The sequence below is a fragment of the Rousettus aegyptiacus genome, unplaced genomic scaffold (genome assembly GCF_014176215.1).
Source record: "Rousettus aegyptiacus isolate mRouAeg1 unplaced genomic scaffold, mRouAeg1.p scaffold_m13_p_5, whole genome shotgun sequence".
NCBI classification, from domain to species: domain Eukaryota; kingdom Metazoa; phylum Chordata; class Mammalia; order Chiroptera; family Pteropodidae; genus Rousettus; species Rousettus aegyptiacus.
Window position 1 is genome coordinate 109,468,474 of NW_023416308.1, and position 16,171 is coordinate 109,484,644.

General features: G+C 41.8%; 2 protein-coding genes across 3 annotated transcripts; both read left to right on the forward strand.

The window, feature by feature from the left end:
• Positions 1 to 1,155: 1,155 nt before the first annotated feature.
• On the forward strand, positions 1,156 to 2,389 carry LOC107506957 (olfactory receptor 4X2-like). Its single transcript, XM_016137908.2, has one exon. The coding sequence runs from the start codon at positions 1,403 to 1,405 to the stop codon at positions 2,330 to 2,332; it is 930 nt and encodes a 309-aa protein (XP_015993394.1). The 5' UTR covers positions 1,156 to 1,402; the 3' UTR covers positions 2,333 to 2,389.
• Positions 2,390 to 10,268: 7,879 nt separating this feature from the next.
• LOC107506965 (olfactory receptor 4X1-like) lies at positions 10,269 to 16,088 on the forward strand. Of its 2 annotated transcripts, none has more exons than XR_001596033.2 (2): positions 10,269 to 10,379; positions 15,097 to 16,088. XR_001596033.2 is itself a non-coding variant. In XM_016137915.2 (2 exons), the coding sequence occupies exon 2, from the start codon at positions 11,431 to 11,433 to the stop codon at positions 12,340 to 12,342; it is 912 nt and encodes a 303-aa protein (XP_015993401.1). In that variant the 5' UTR covers positions 10,269 to 10,379; positions 11,220 to 11,430; the 3' UTR covers positions 12,343 to 12,386. The 2 variants fall into 2 exon arrangements, 1 of the variants encoding a protein (XP_015993401.1); XM_016137915.2 differs by lacking the exon at positions 15,097 to 16,088 and adding an exon at positions 11,220 to 12,386.
• Positions 16,089 to 16,171: the final 83 nt, after the last annotated feature.

The following is a 16,171-nucleotide window of genomic DNA, read 5'->3' on the forward strand; positions in this document are numbered from 1 at the left end:
CTCGGCCGATCCGAGAGTTTCCAACTGGTCTTGGCCCTCTCTTTGTCTCCATAATCATAAGCTCTATCAGTGACTCCCTTCTGGTTCATGATGGTTCTTAATCACCTCAGCCTGTCCCCATTGCTGGTGAAAGGAAGCTTTGTGGCATGAGTGGACATCACATGACTCTAGGTCTCAGGTGCCCTGGAGTTTCATTGTACAAGGGGCTGTGTTGATATACAAAGACCTCATTCACCTTGGACAGAATCCAGCATGGACCAAGAGAGTCTGCAATCAGTCAGCGCACATTCTCGGTGATGCCCTGAGGGGCTGGAAGGCTGGACTGCAGAGAACATTGTGTCAGAACATAAGTGGGCACTTTGGGCAGAGGGATGGTTTGTCCTTCTGTTGCCACTTATGGGGGCACATGTGATGGGGGGAGATGAAGGCATCAGTAAGGAGAAGAATTGTATATGGGTCGACTCAGATCCTTGGGAAGGGACAGTATCACCATTCATTGGTGAAACAGGAGGAAGCAGAAGTAAGAAGGGGAGCCGAGTGCCAGGGGACAGCTCTTCTGAAGACTCTGAAGGGAAGCAGAGTGGCAAGGAAGCTGTTCTGCAGACAAGAAAGGAAAGGGAGCAAAAGGAAGTAGAGTGCAAGAAAACTGCAGGAGAAAGACAAAAGCATCCAAAGGCGATGGAGAGATACCTAACTCGGAGACCGTAACACTTTCCTCGCTGCCACACATGATTCAGCGAGGTATTCGTGTCCTAGTAGGTCACCCCTCCGCTGGTCTGTTAGCACTAGTGCAACCTCTTTTGCTTTCCAATTGACTAGTGTTTCTGATGATTCCCCATTGTCTTCAGGATAAACCCCAAAGTCCATCCTGTGCTTCATGAGCTCGTCCTAGATTCTGTCTCCAGCTTTATCTTTCCCATTCTCCCCTTTACTTCAGGCACATCGATGAATTTTCATTGCTTTGTATGCTTGTCTTCCTTTTTTAAAAAAATTTATTATTATTATTTATGCCTACAGCACCCGATCTTCCTAAGTGGTCTCCCATCTGAGTACTAATCAGGCCTGACCCGGCTTAACTTCTGAGATCAGACATCGAGCTTGTTCAGGGTGGCATGACCACAGACCATGGACTGTGGCTCTACTGGGGTGTGAACCCAGGACATTCTGCGTGTGAAGCAGATGTGCTAATTGCTACACTATGGAACCACGTCCTCGTCTTCCTTTTTGAAATTTTTTCCCCTTCCACACACAACTAACTCCTACTCATCTTTCAGTATCCAGCTCACAAACTTTTCAGATATGCAAGGAATTTGAAGCAGTTCACCCACCTAATGAGGGAGTCTTTTGCTTTGTATCATTTCAGATCACCCCACCCAAATTACTGCCTCCTGGTGGCAGCTTCATGGCTAACACACGTAACGTGACTGAATTCATTTTTCTGGGACTTTCTTCCAATCAGGATGTGCAGAAAGTTTGCTTTGTGATATTTCTGCTCTTGTACACAGCAATTGTGCTGGGGAATTTCCTCATTATACTCATCGTCTTGACCAGCAGAAGTCTTGGTTCCCCCATGTACTTCTTCCTCAGCTACCTGTCCTTCGTGGAGATCTGCTACTCCTCCACTACAGCCCCCAAACTCATCTCTGATTCGCTGGCCGAAAGGAAAGCCATATCTCTGTGGGGCTGCATGACACAGCTTTTCTTTATCCACTTCTTCGGTGGCACTGAGATTTTCCTGCTCACAGTGATGGCTTATGATCGTTACGTGGCCATCTGTAAACCCCTGAACTACACCATCATCATGAACCGGCAGGTATGTACTGTTCTGGTGGGAATAGCATGGGTGGGTGGCTTTGTGCATTCCTTTGCCCAAATCCTTCTCATGTTCCACTTGCCCTTCTGTGGCCCTAATGTGATCGACCACTATTTCTGCGACCTGCTTCCTCTGCTCAAACTCGCCTGCTCTGACACCTTCCTCATTGGCCTGCTGATCGTCGCCAATGGGGGAACCCTGTCTGTCATCAGCTTCGTGGTCCTCTTAGCCTCCTATGTGGTCATCTTGCTCCATCTAAGGACTCGAAGCTCTGAGGGGCGGCGCAAGGCCCTCTCCACCTGTGGGTCCCACATCACCGTGGTTACCTTGTTCTTTGGGCCTTGCATCTTCATCTACCTGAGGCCTTCTACCACCCTGTCTGTAGACAAGATGGTGGCCGTGTTTTACACAGTGGTCACCCCACTCCTCAATCCTGTCATCTACTCCCTGAGAAATGCTGAAGTGAAGAAAGCCATGAAAAGGCTGTGGATTAGGACAATAAAACTGGATGAGACATAGAGGCTGGTCTTGGTATTCATCCTTGGGTTTAGAATGATGCTGAGTCCAAACTGAAGAATGAGACGAAGGCAAGTTCACAGGCCTTGTTATTTCTAGGGTTATTTTAACTGGTCTCCATCTCCCCCCAAACAATCCAATCAGTTGTAAAATATTTTCTCTTATGGATTTATATACTATATTTGAATTAGCCACTTTCTCTTAGATGTTTAGATCACCTTTAATTTTTTTTTTTACTGGTATAAATAACACTGTTATAAGTATTCTTGAAAAGAAATCTTTACACTTCTATTTTTGTTTTAGACTCTTTTACTATAGTAAGTTTACTGTGTTCAAAGGTATAACAACTTTTGATGCATATGTTCAGTTGATTCTTAAGAAGATGGTAATAATTAACTTTCCTTGTGAATGTACTCTTGTGAGACTTGAACAATGTCATTAAGCCTTTTCTTGATGAGAAATAAGATTTTACACTGTTTCAAAGTAGCTCCCTGCAAGGTATTTATTAATTGTTGCAAAAGGCAAAATGTAACTTTGCAAAATGTAACTTCAGTGGAGGAGCCTGGAAGATACTTCCATAAATGATTACTCAAAGTTAACATCACCAGTATTGAGATTGGGGAGAGACGCAGTATTATCACTGTGGCATTCTTACTAAAAACACATAACCTAAGTCTCATCATGACAAAATACAAGTCAAACTCTAACTGAAGAACATTCTACAAAATGACTAGGTTGCATTCTTCATAAGTATCAAGACCAAGAAATTGAAGAGTTTTTCCGGATTACAGAGAGATGATAACTAAATGCAACCTGTAATCCTAGATTGGATCCTGTGGTAGATGAAGGTCATTGGTGGACAAAAGAGCTGTAAATGAGATAGTAGAGTTCTATCAGAGTTAATTTTCTTATTTTGATAATTGTAGTGTGGTTATGTCAGAGAATGTCCTTAGATTGAAGAATTACTTACTAAGGTATCTAAAGGTAAATGTGTATTATGTTGTCAACTTTTAAACATTTCAGAAAGAATTCTGTCTATCTATTGAAAGAATGAATGATAAAGAAAATGTGGAAAAATATTAATCTTGGGAGAATTTAGACTAAGGATAGACAGAAATTCTTTATGTTATTATTGTAACGTTTTGTCAGAAATTATTTTAAAATATTAACTTAAATTACTTTGCAAATCAGATAGACATCTTGTTTAATTTACTTTTTTTTTTTTGTGAGTGAGGAGGGCTGTTTTAATGTTTAATTAGCTTTGAGTCTTATTTATAAAATTTTCACGTGGGTTAGTCCCTTCACATTGGTCTTCTTTATCTGAGTTCTCCTGGGTATTATTTCTCCTTATGAATTTTAGATTAATTTCACTACTCTTTCTGTTTTATAGCCATCCCCAAAGAACTTATTATTTTGATTGATATAATATTACATTTATAAATGCATTTAGAAAGAATCAACATCTTCATGATGTGAGTCTTCCTATCCAAAACCATGGATTGTCTTTTTATTTGCTGATGTCTTCTTTTGCATTCTTCAGCAGAGATCTATTATTCTCTTAGCAACTTTCAAGTATATAATACGGGAGTAGGAATGGTAATCACCGTGCTGTACATGATTTCCTCAGAACTTATTTATCTTACAACTGAAGTTTGGACTCTTCGATTAACATCTCCCAATTTTCCCCATCCCCTGGTCTCTAGCAACCACTGTTCTATTGTTCTATGTTTTTATGTTACCTATTAGCGTCCTTTCATTTCAGCTTAATGAAAGAAGTCATTTCAGGATTTCTTCTAAGGCCAATCTAGTGCTGACGAACACTGTCGTCTTTTTTTGTTTGGGAAAGCCTTTATCTTGCCTTCATTTTGAAGGACAGTTTTGCTGGGTAAAGCATTTTGGGTTGGTTATATTTTCATTGAATATATCACCCCACTCTCTTGGCCTGGAAGGTTTCTGATGAGAAATCCAGTCATAGCCTTATGGAGGTAGGTCCCTTGTAAGAAATAATTTTTTTTTCTTGTTGTTTTAAAATTTCTGTTTTTGCTTTTAAACAGTTGTATTATAATGGCCTTGGAGAAGATAATTTCGTATGGAAATTGTGAGAACATTGTTTCTTTAAATAAGCTTTCTATTCTCTTCTCTCTCTATTCTTCTGGGACTCCAATAATTCACAGATTGTTTGTTTTAATGATACCCCATTGTTCATGCAGGCTTTCTACACCCTTTTTCATTTTTTTTGTGTGTGCTCCTTTGGGTAATTTCAAAGGTCCTGTCTTCTATGCATAGATTCTTCTGATTGATAAATTCCTATGCAGATGTTCTCTATTGCATTTCTCTTTTCTTTTATTGTAGTCCTCAACCGCAGAGTTTCTGTCTGGTAAGCTTCATTGTGGTGATAATTTTATAATGTTTGATTATATCAGAACATTACATTGTATATCTTAAGTATATACTATTCCTGCTTGTCAGCCATACTTCAATAAAACTGGAAAAATTTAAAACAAACCTAGTATTAGTTATTTTTATTTCCTTTCTAAGCAAATGGTGTGTGTATATGTGTGTGTGCACGCATGTTTGTGGGTATGAGGCAGGGAGGTGTGATGTAAGGCACTCTCTTCCTACATTCCTTCAGGTGAGCAGAAATGCATGTATGGGCCATTTTGTTTCTTCATTCTATTTTATCAGTGTTTGTTACTCTTAGAAATCTTTCCTAGGTTCTGGCTATAAGCCAGCTGTTGATGATATTGTGAATGTTTAATGTTTTTTTTCCCTCTTCTTCAGAGCTATTTTAATGAGAAATTGAGAAAGTCTGAGTTTATGACAGTAGCCAGTGCCATTTAGTTTGAGACTAATAAATTTGGGAGTTATGGATTATAGATATATATAATCCATATCATTATCTATCTATCATTGTTTATCTATCTATGGATTTAACATAAGTTTTTTAAGTAGTGAGAATTCCTGGCACTTTAAAAACAGAGATTGAGTTCTTGTGGTGTTTCAGCTGGGTTATGATTAGGAGGAAGAGGCTATACTTATACCATGTTTCATAATTTATTTGGCTCAAGTTAAGAGAACTTTGATGAAGCATCATTACCACACAGAGAAGGAGCAGATGGAGGGGATATCCTGGTTTGGTTTCCTATTGATCTCTTTGTTTCCTAATGGGGCGCCAGCAGCTGGTGACATATTCCGTTTGGGCAGGAAATGTTACACTTAGACATTTGACCCAGCTGGACAATTTATTAGTCGTATAAGTTTGAACCATTCTCTTAATCTTTCTGAGCCCCAGTTACCTAATCCATCAAGTGGCAATACTAGTTACCACGGTAGAGTGTTACTTTGACTCTGTGTGAGATACTGGAAAGAAAAGTGGAAAGACAGAACACTGCACAACACAGATGTAGCGTGCTGTTACTTAGGAGACCGTCCGTAACAGTTAGGGAACTCTATGGTCTTTCTAAAGCCTTTGCGCATGAAAACCGTGTATTGAAAAGTTGTGACAAAATGCTTAAAACCTTAAGCATGAACAGTTGGAAGACCCCAGTAATAGGCATCAGGAAAGAGCTGGGTCGTCTATGCCATCAGTTCATGAGGTAACTTTGCGCAGTGATTTTCCCTCTGGCTCTTTTCCCACCTTTAGGTTGACATGAGTTGAACACGATCTTGAAAGCCCTCCATGTCTAGCATTCTCTGAAGAGACATGTCAAAGTATGTGTGTGAAGTGGTCCAGGTGCACTTGGAAATGACCATGATATCATTGGTCTAACAAGGGGTGAGGCCAGTATAGGCCACCAAGAGCCTCTTGAGGATGCCTGTGGTGGGAACACAGGGGTGAAGTGATATCGTATTCTCCTCTGTCACTTACTTGAGAATGCAGAGGGAAACCTCTAGTGGCCAGGACAAGAGGGGGCTAATCATAGAGGCAAGTAGAAGTCCCTACTTTATAATTGGATTAATTAGAGATAGATTCCTTAACCTCTGAAGGAAACAAATGAGAGGTTGACTTTTGCTCTTCTCAGAAACTCCCCAAATGGGGGATGCTAGAAAAGTTCAGGGAATTCAATTCTCTTATCTCAATTTTCCATCTCATACACCTTAAATGCTTCTAGCTTCACAGTCCAGCAAATCTCATTTTAGTAGCTTTTAGAGTAGACTGCCCCTGTTCTGTTTCCCTATAACTTTTTTAGTGAGAAGGTCATTAAGTTCTGGAGTCGGCACATAGATATGATGGCATTGATGATAACTGGTGAGTCCAAAGGGAACGATCTTAATTTAGTGGCGGCTTTATGTGTGGAACAGGTTCTGAGTCAGTTCATTTATCGATCCTTTAGCATGGAGGGACAGACCCTCAGGCAGGGTCTTTCATACACGTTGGCACTTTTCACTGGTGTTCCTCTGGCTTCCACGTACTTCCACACATGAGGAACCTTAGATTTGTTTACTCTTTCGGCTGATGGAGCAGACCTTAGACATCCTCCTGTTAAAGTCTTTCTTGCCTACTTTAATAACGAGATGACTCCTTTGCTTGGCTTAGAGCAGATGTTATAGTCATTCTCACCAGTGCCACTTGTAACATGGTCAGCGTGAAGTCGTTTGCAAGGCTAATTTTTAATCAAGTGCAGAATCATGTATTTTCAGAAATATTCTTTTGAAAAATTCCTGGCTAAGATCCTGGCTAAGATACTCTCACATCTGGTCTTCTCTGGTAGAAATGAAAGCATTAGCTTCATTTGAGCCTGGATGGAGAATTGGTACACAGAAGCCTAGACTTTGCCGAGGACCCACACGTCTAAGTTTGAGATCAGTGAACACTAACATACTCTTTATATTTCTTTGGTTGCTTTACTATAGACCTTGTTAGTGAAAGAAATCTGTTCTCCTGGGGTGACTTGTGCAAGTGAATCAGTTTCCTGACCACGGAAGTCAGAATCAAGATAATAAACAATATTAAAGGTGGGTTCATTCACGGGGATTGGTTTGGAATTATTTTAAAAAAGAAGAGCTTTTTTTTTTTTAACATTAGATACTCCCACATATACTTCATCATTTTTATATAGATATACTGATATTTATATATGATCCATATATATCTTTATATGTATATATATAAATACATAAGTCTTTTTTTTATAGGACACCCCAGCGATACCTTGGTTTTGAAATAGATGTAGCAGCAGCCAGAGGATTCAGGGATCAAACCCAAATACTTAACAACATCTACCGAGTTCCCCACCCTGTGATAGGATTGACAGTGGATGTAAGAGACTCTCCTAAAGCCTTCACAAGGTTATATTCTCTCTTGTTGGATAGACCTGACAGATGCATGTGAACCAGCTAGAGAATCATTTAACTCTTGGTGACAAATTGCTAGAGCTAGGATTGGCACGAAGGCATATCTTGCAAAGGCTTCTTTCATTGGCAGAGCAGCCTGGCCAACTCCTAAAATATCTTCTCTCCAGGGCTTCTAAGCTCTGCACAGGCTGTCTGGGCTGGAATGACAACCCAGGAAGGTGGGAAACTGAAGTTGGACATTATTGTTAAATTTCTTACTGTAGTGTTTTTTTTTTTTTTTGATCTTACTTTTCAGGTTGGTTTTGCCTTTTATCATAAACACGAATCTCTTCTTTCTGTGTGCTCTCCCCTCCGTTATGAAATATAGTTTTCGGTGAGGACCAGGGGGATGAGAAGCAGATAAGATGAGCATTGAAGCCCTTATTGGACGGGAAGCCAGGCTGCCTGATTTTAGTCCAGGCTCCGCACCGACCAGCTGTGTGATTGTGGGCCCAGGTTCTTCTTCTGTACGAGGAGGAATCTACGAGCATCCTTCCTGATTTAACAGTTCATAATTCCTCAGTGAGGAAAACTACCAAGGAGAGGCCTTGTATTGACTCTTCTGGTGACAGGATATCTGGAGAAAAAGGGGGATGAAAGAAGTGCTAGAAAAAGCCATTTAGACCAATTTTATTTTTCAGAACTCCACAGGACATGGAGTTCTATGATAGGAAAGATACAATGAGAAATCATAAGGTAGGGGCCAGATTTATTGTAAAAACTTGAAGAACTTCCACAAGGGTTTTTTTTTTTTTTTTTTTTAATTGATTTTTTTTTTTTTTTTTTTATTGGAGCCAATCTGTCTTACACTTCTGGGTCATCTTTGTTTATGTTTTCTTAACCACCAACCCTGGAAATGGGCAGTTACTCACTATCTGATAAGAACACATGCTGATCTTTCAGTCTCTTCCTTGGCCCTGCCAGGTAAAAAGTCAGAATTAAAGTTATTCCACAAGTATGTCACTGCCACTGTCAATGGCTTGTTGGTCTGACGACCTCTTCATGAAATTATCTCTAAAATGTTTTCTGTTTCTACTCAGGGTTTCAATAAATGTCAATTTCCTTTTCTTCTATTCTAAAGACTTTAAAATTTTAACCTTTTAAAGAAAATTCAATGATTATATTGTATATACATCTTACTCTGTTAACCTTCGATAACTTTAGAAAGGAAAAAAAGTCCTCAATTTTAAATTTTTATCTGAAGACTAAAGTGATCCTTATGCATCCTCTGAAAAGAACTCTCTTGCTGACACCCCAAATCAGAAGCAATTACAGAAGCATAGAGCATTTACTTTCAAAGCTAAATTTCTCAGAGATTATTCACCTACTAATGGAGCCCTTTTTGCCCTGAGGGTGAAACATATCTAAGATTCCTGCTCTTTGCATAAACATCCTGAGTGAAAAATTGCCACAGGGCAGAGGAAGTGGCTCAACAATAAGAGGATAGTTTCATGTTTATTTTATAGGTAAGGAAGGAGAGGCTCACAGAGGTTTAGTCACTTGCCCCAGGCCATGCAGCTCATCGTTGAATGGAAGTCTGTCTTCTCCAAAATGCAGATGCTTCTCTTATCTCTCTTACTCCCAGAGTGTGAAGTGTGCCTTTTAGTTATAATGGTTGCAAAACAAGGGTGTCAGATCTGTCTTGCTTTACAGTGGAACATGGAATGACTTTTTTTTTACAGCAAGTGCCAGAGCTTCTCAACCTCAACCCCTCTGTATCCTTTGAAACTAATCAGGCTCTCTAATAGGCATAAGAAGGAAGCTAAAGTGGGGAGGTCAGGGGAGGGAGAAAGACAAATTTGATAAACTTCAACCATTGTTCTTGGAGGTGGGTATGGAGAAGGGGAAATGAGTCATTTGATTTTGTTTGTATATTTATTTATTAATTGTGGTATAATACCCATAGGGGTAAAATGTACCACCTTAACTATTTTTACATGTACAGTTCAGTGATATTAAAGAACATTTGTGTTGTTATGCACCCACTACCACCAACCACATCCAGAACTGACATCGTCTCAATCTGAAACCGTGCTCCCATCAAGCATGAACTCCACGTTCCCCCTCCTCCCTGCACCTGGCACCACATTCTACCTGCTGTCTCTATGAGTTTTACTACTCTACAGACATCATACAGTACTGGACTCATATTGTATGTGGACTCGTACAGTATTTTTCTTTTTGTGACTGGCTTAGCATGTCACTTAACCATATTTGATCTCATTTTATTACATAGGCCACTATTCTATAGGCTTCTTGAAAGATGCTTAAATCAGAACCCCAGGGCGCTGCAAGTTTATGCAAACAGAATTGGGTGCCAGGCTCGCCTTCTGATGCAGGGGCACCTTAGTGAGTCCCCATCACACACCGCACCAACAGGGTCCTGCTGCAGAGTAAAGGCAGAACCAATTATACTCTGATACTCTCGCCAATTATTCTCTTATACAATTATTATTTGTTTTAAAACTCACACTGAGCTCATTCAATTCTCAAAATAGCACCGTGCAAAAGGTTTATTGTTTCTGCTTTTCAGATGCAAATTATAGGCGTGGAGGGAGTTCTATACTTGTTTAATGTCCTACAGCTACTAAAGGGCAGTGTTGGGATTGAACTCAGGTCCCCTGCGTCCAAAGCCTCAGGTCCCCCAACTCCAACGCCTGTGTCTCCATCACCAACCAGGTCACAGTGCTGCAGCTGCTCTCCCACAGCCTGGAGGGTAAGCTGGCTGGGGCTGGGAGGTGTGTGCATTTGACTGAGGGTGTCTTCAGGTTTGCTGGCAGGGCTTGTTTCTCCCAGAGGAAGTGACTGCTCAGAAGCTGTGAGTATGAACTTTCTGTGTCTGATCGCCTTTGTCAGTGTTCAGAGCCTTCTGCAGTGTGTGCCGGCATCTCTAACTTTCCTCTGTTTCAGGAGGCAGTCCTTACACCCACCTCAGAGCCTTTCCTTGTGTAGACTTGCTGTACTCTGAAGCTCTGAGTTAAGCACACTTGACATCCCATGGAACAATAGGCTGTTATGAAAAGGAACTTTAAATAACTTTTGAATTGTTTCTTAGCTGCTGGTCCCAGGACAATTGAGGCAGCCTGTTACCGATTCACATTTCTTCTTCTCCTTCTCTACCTCCAAGGATAGTGGTTGAAGCCTGGAGACCATCCTTTCCCTGCTCAGCTTCCTTCTTATGCTTATTAGGGAATCAGGTTAGTTTCATAGGTTGCAGAATAATTAAGGTTGAGAAATCTGGCACTTGCTGTAAAAAATTGGTTCCACGTTACGTCATAGGGTAAGCGTGGTTGAAACTCGTATGCAACCAAGATCAGGCACACTTAAGAAGCAGATCTAATAGTGGAAGCATGTTTGTTTTAGAACATACAGACCTCAGTTCAAAGATGAGCTGTGTGTCCTTCAGTTAGTGACCGAGTCTCTCCAAGTCTCATTTTCTTATGTATATATAGGGTAGCTTCTCATTTTTGTCGTGAGGATTAAATTATCTAATGCGTGTGCCTGGATCAGAGAAAACACTTAAGGCGCTTTATTATAAACTTAAATCTTATTTTAGGAATAATATCAAGCAGCTGATGGTCATTGTTTTGTGTCCCCATCACCCGTCTCATGGAGATCATGTGTCGAAGAAGGCCAAGGCAGACAGGGGACTCAAGAAGGAGCAGAATGACAATCTTCCTCAAGGTCTGAGAAGCATGTTTTTAGTTATTGAAGGAGGGTTCTTTGTTTTCTGTGACTCTAGGCTGTCGAGTTCTGTTCTTTAAAACATGGCCCCTACAAGCAATGAGACTGAAATCATTTTCTTGGGATTTTCCCGTAATCGGGACATGCAGAAGATCATTTCTGTGATTTTCCTCCTCATGTACACAGCCATCGTGCTGGGTAATGGCCTCATCGTGGTGACCATCATGGCCAGCAAAGGGCTCACATCCCCCATGTATTTCTTCCTCAGCTACTTGTCCTTTGTGGAGATCTGTTACTGTTCTGTCACGGCCCCCAAGCTCATCCTTGACTCTTTTATTGAAAGGAAAGTCATTTCCCTCAAGGGCTGCATCACACAGATCTTTTTCCTCCATTTCTTTGGCGGCACCGAGATCTTTCTCCTGGTGGTGATGGCCTACGACCGCTACGTGGCCATCTGCAAGCCCTTGCACTACACCGTCATCATGAGCCGTCGTGTGTGCGGCCTCCTGGTGGGTGCAGCCTGGGGTGGGGGCTTGCTGCATTCTTTTGGGCAAACCTTCCTCATTTTCCAGCTGCCTTTCTGTGGCGCCAAGGTCCTTGACCACTACTTCTGCGATGTGCACCCTGTGCTGAAGCTGGCTTGCTCTGACACCTTCCTCATTGGCACGCTCATCATCGCCAATGGCGGCTCCATATCGGCGGTCGCCTTCGTGCTCCTGATGGCCTCGTACGTGGTCATCCTGCACTCCCTGAGGAGCCAGACTGCAGATGGCCGGCGCAAGGCCCTCTCCACCTGCGTCTCCCACGTTGCGGTCGTGAGCCTGTTCTTCATACCTTGTTCCTTTGTCTACCTGAGGCCCTGTGTCACCCTCCCTGCAGACAAGATTGTTGCCGTGTTTTACACGGTGGTCACACCTCTCTTAAACCCCGTCATTTACTCCTTCAGGAATGCTGAGGTGAAAAATGCCATGAGGAGACTGGTGAGAGGAAAGTGACTTGGGAAGAGAGGCAGATGATCTGGGTGGGCTGAATAGGAGAAACCAAGGATGGGAAAATGGGGCGCCGAGATCTCATTCTGCCTCTACTTCTAGCTAAGAGAGTGGCCTTTGCTCCAGTCACCTTCTTTCTATAAGTTTAAGTCTCCTCACCTTTAGGGATTGGACAGGATTGCAGGGGTCTCTAGGTCGAAGTCTTGGAGGGGCCTTCTAGTGCCACACCTTCACATTTGACAGTGACCTTGAGGTAGATCGGCTGGTTTTGCGAGGATGAACTCTTCTAGAAACCAGGCTCTCTCAGGGAATAATGAAGGGGGAGGTGGAAGAGGAGGAGAACTGCCCCAGGGAATAGCATCCATATGTCCTTTGTGTTTGAAAAGCCTCAGTTTTTGGAATTTGGGAGGTGACTGATGGGGAGGGAAGAAATGGTCACTCAAATGCTGAGAAATTTTATTGACTTGACATACTGAGAATTTTCCCCGTGGGTTCTGGGCAGGCCAAGCTTCCCTAGAAGGATTTATTCCTCAGGACAGAAGGTGTTTTGACTCTTGACAGAGGTTCATGTGAACTCAGAGCTAGAGTCATGTTTCCAAGGAGATTTTAAGTGATTTGAGAGCGCTAGACAATGAGATCGACTTTGTGGACACAAGTTTTATTTCTCATGTAATATTGACATTTTGATATCTAAAATTCTCTTCTGTTCACACCTATTTGTCTTTCTTTTTCTCCTGCTTTTCCTCATCATGCCTCTGGTTGTTTGGCCCATTAATTTTTCTCTGTGTTCAGCCTCTTGGCTTGTGTTTCTCAGCTGGTCCCACAAAGTCCCCAATAATTCACTCTCTTACACTGCCACCATACTGAGTTGTCACTCTCCATGGGGGAGCATTCCACTCCTTTTCGTTCTTTATTCTGAAGCCACCATTGATTAAAGTATGGGTTTAACTGCTCTTGGGTCCTCACTGCTTGTCCTGATATTTTAATGATCATTTTTTGAGTCCTACTTTATGTAGTCACCTTGACATGCCACACGAATACACCCCCAAATCCTAACCCCGATAACGACCATCATGCATAGCCGATGATTTGTTTCTCACATGCTTCTAGATAAATCACCCGAAAGCACCACTCTGATTTTACCATTCCCCTCTTCAGAAATCTTCGGTGATTCCCCATTGCCTTGTGAATCCACCGCAAACTCCCACTTGACACGCAACACCCTCAAGGCATGGCCCTCTCTTAATGTTCTATTTTAATTTGCAGTTACACTCTGGTAGAGCTCACTGTTTTCTGAATATCCCCTTGTGCCTTCCACCTAAAATCTTTTCCCCATTGCTACCTGCTACCTGTTAACATCCTATCCACTTTCCAGTGCCCATCTCAAATTTGCTTCCATATTTGTCCTATCTGGATATGTCTTTTTCTTTATTTGAATTCCAAGAGCACTCAGCTAGAGTCCTTTAATGCCTTTAAAGCCTTCACTACCTACAGGAATTTGTCTGGATCTTACTCATCTTTGTACCTTGCTCAATAAATACTGGGTCAATTAAATTTCTGGAAGTCATTATTGTTATCTCTCTATTTTCATCTCAATTATCTACATAATATACCAATGTTACACACTGAAGAAACACCACTTATCACTCTTGATATTGTTTCTGAGAACAATATTTATAAAGAAATAAGGAGGAGGTATGTGTGCATACTTTACTGTTAACCAAGAGATTTCATATATTTTATCTCATTTGATCTAAAAACACTCTAGTGAGATGAGTATGAGGCCCCTGTTTTACAGAAGAAGAGAATGAACCTTTGGGAGGTCAGTGTCTTGATCCAGGTCACATAAGAACTCACAGAGGCTGAGTATAAACCTAGGTCCCCCTGATTGCTAAGTCCCTGCCTTCTCTGCTCATTCCTCTCTTTCTTTATAAAGATCACCAGAACATAATACATCTAGGTCTCTGAATTCCGAATCTGAGACCTGATAATCTCCTTATTATCGAGTTTTTCCCCTCTGGAATCACTTCAAAAGAAATAAAAAGTTTCAAAAAATATAGAGCATGAACTGCTTTATAGGTGGGTGTTCACAGGTCTTCCTGGGTCCACAGAAAACCAGAGCCTGCAATGCCAGGTTGGGAATTGGCAAATGAGAAAGCGGGAACACGTGCTGCTGCTGTGAGCTCAGGCTCCTCTTCTTGTGTGGGCAAAACCTGGGCCATAGCTGCAAGAGGTACCTACGCATTGGGTTAAGACTCAGTGTGGGGGCCAGCAGAGATTTTTTTTCTAGTGACATAATACTGGAAATGGAATCATTCTTGAGAGTACCATGCAGATCAGGAAAAGGGAAACAGGCAGCAAAAGACTAATAGGAATTGAGCATGCATCAATACATTTTCTAAAATAAGTCTCAGTACAGTGTTGCCCCATAGGTGGGATGAAACTCAGTTTGCAGTTGAAGACAGTGCAGATTGAGTGCTGTTGCCAAGTTCTCGATGTTTTTTTTCTGTACCGGTTGTTTGTGAACCATGATTTGGAGTCCAGAATTCTTCAGGGGTTTCACGGGTTGGGGCAGGAAGCACAGGAGAGGATAGGAAGCAGCCAAACAGGCACGTGTGGGACTTCAGTCACAACAACTGATTATCTCTTTTCGAAATCTTTTCAGTATAGATTTATGTCGATGAAAAGTATTTAAGTTCTAAAAAAAGTTTAAGAACCACTATAATATACTATGTTTATTCTTTTCTTGTTCGGTCCTAGCCAGGTGTGGCTTGGTTATGGAGTGGCAGACTTTAAGAAATGACCTTCGTTCTGAGAAGGCGAAGCAGATCTGAGCCTTCTTCTAAAGTCCAAGCCCAGAGACTCATGGCAAGACCTTCTTCAATGAGAGTGAAGACATGCTTCAGAAAATGCAGCCTGTTCAATCTGGGTGAACTCCTGCAATGTTGACACAGCCTGGTCTGAAACTGCTTCATGTCTTGGTATGATGGCACTATAGCATCTTTCTCTTGACGGCTGCAGACTGTGCCACATGACTCATAGCATTCAGTCTTCTTGATAATTTTTAAAAAATCTGTGACTTGTATAAAACTAGAAGTGCTGTGCTTTGATTGTTTATGTGTATGGTTAATGTCAAGAGAATTGGGTGAAAGTTATGTTATTCCTAAGTTATTCTGAGAATTCTAGGTGTTAAGACTTTTTTACAAGTCTGAGAAGCCATGTCCAGAGACACTTCGTTGGTTCCCTCACTTATATTTTGCTCAGTATCCAAATTCAGGGGCATGAGACATTAGATAGAGCTATGGCTTCTCTTGGAAAAGTCTGAGAAGCCAGGTGGAGTGAATAAAGTAAATGGTTATCATCGTGTATCTTCTGAAAACGATGGCTTTTTTTGTGGGTGAAAACCTACTCTGGAGAATCGCACCCAGTGTTAGAGCTGGCGCAGTCATAGCAATTATAGGCAGAGCATCATGGCATATGGGCACTCGGGAAGGTTGTTATGACCACTGTTTCACATGGATACAGCTAATGGATGATTTTGGCTAAAATCGCAGAGTAGATAGGCAGAGCGGATATTTGATCTCACAACTGTTGAATTCTCAAAGTCATGCCTTTTTCATACTCAACACTTGCACCGTAAGGGAATCTAATTCACATCTTCCTTTAAAAAATCTTTAGCGAAAGTCACCCCATAGTCCATCTTCGATTCAATATAAAATCTGATCAGAGGGGGTATCCTCTGAGCGGCACCTGTGAAAACTTGAGCACCGGATTGCGCCGGCTGGTGCGGTGGAGCGGGGCAGGGGACAGCGCGAACCCGCCCCGCCCCGCCCCG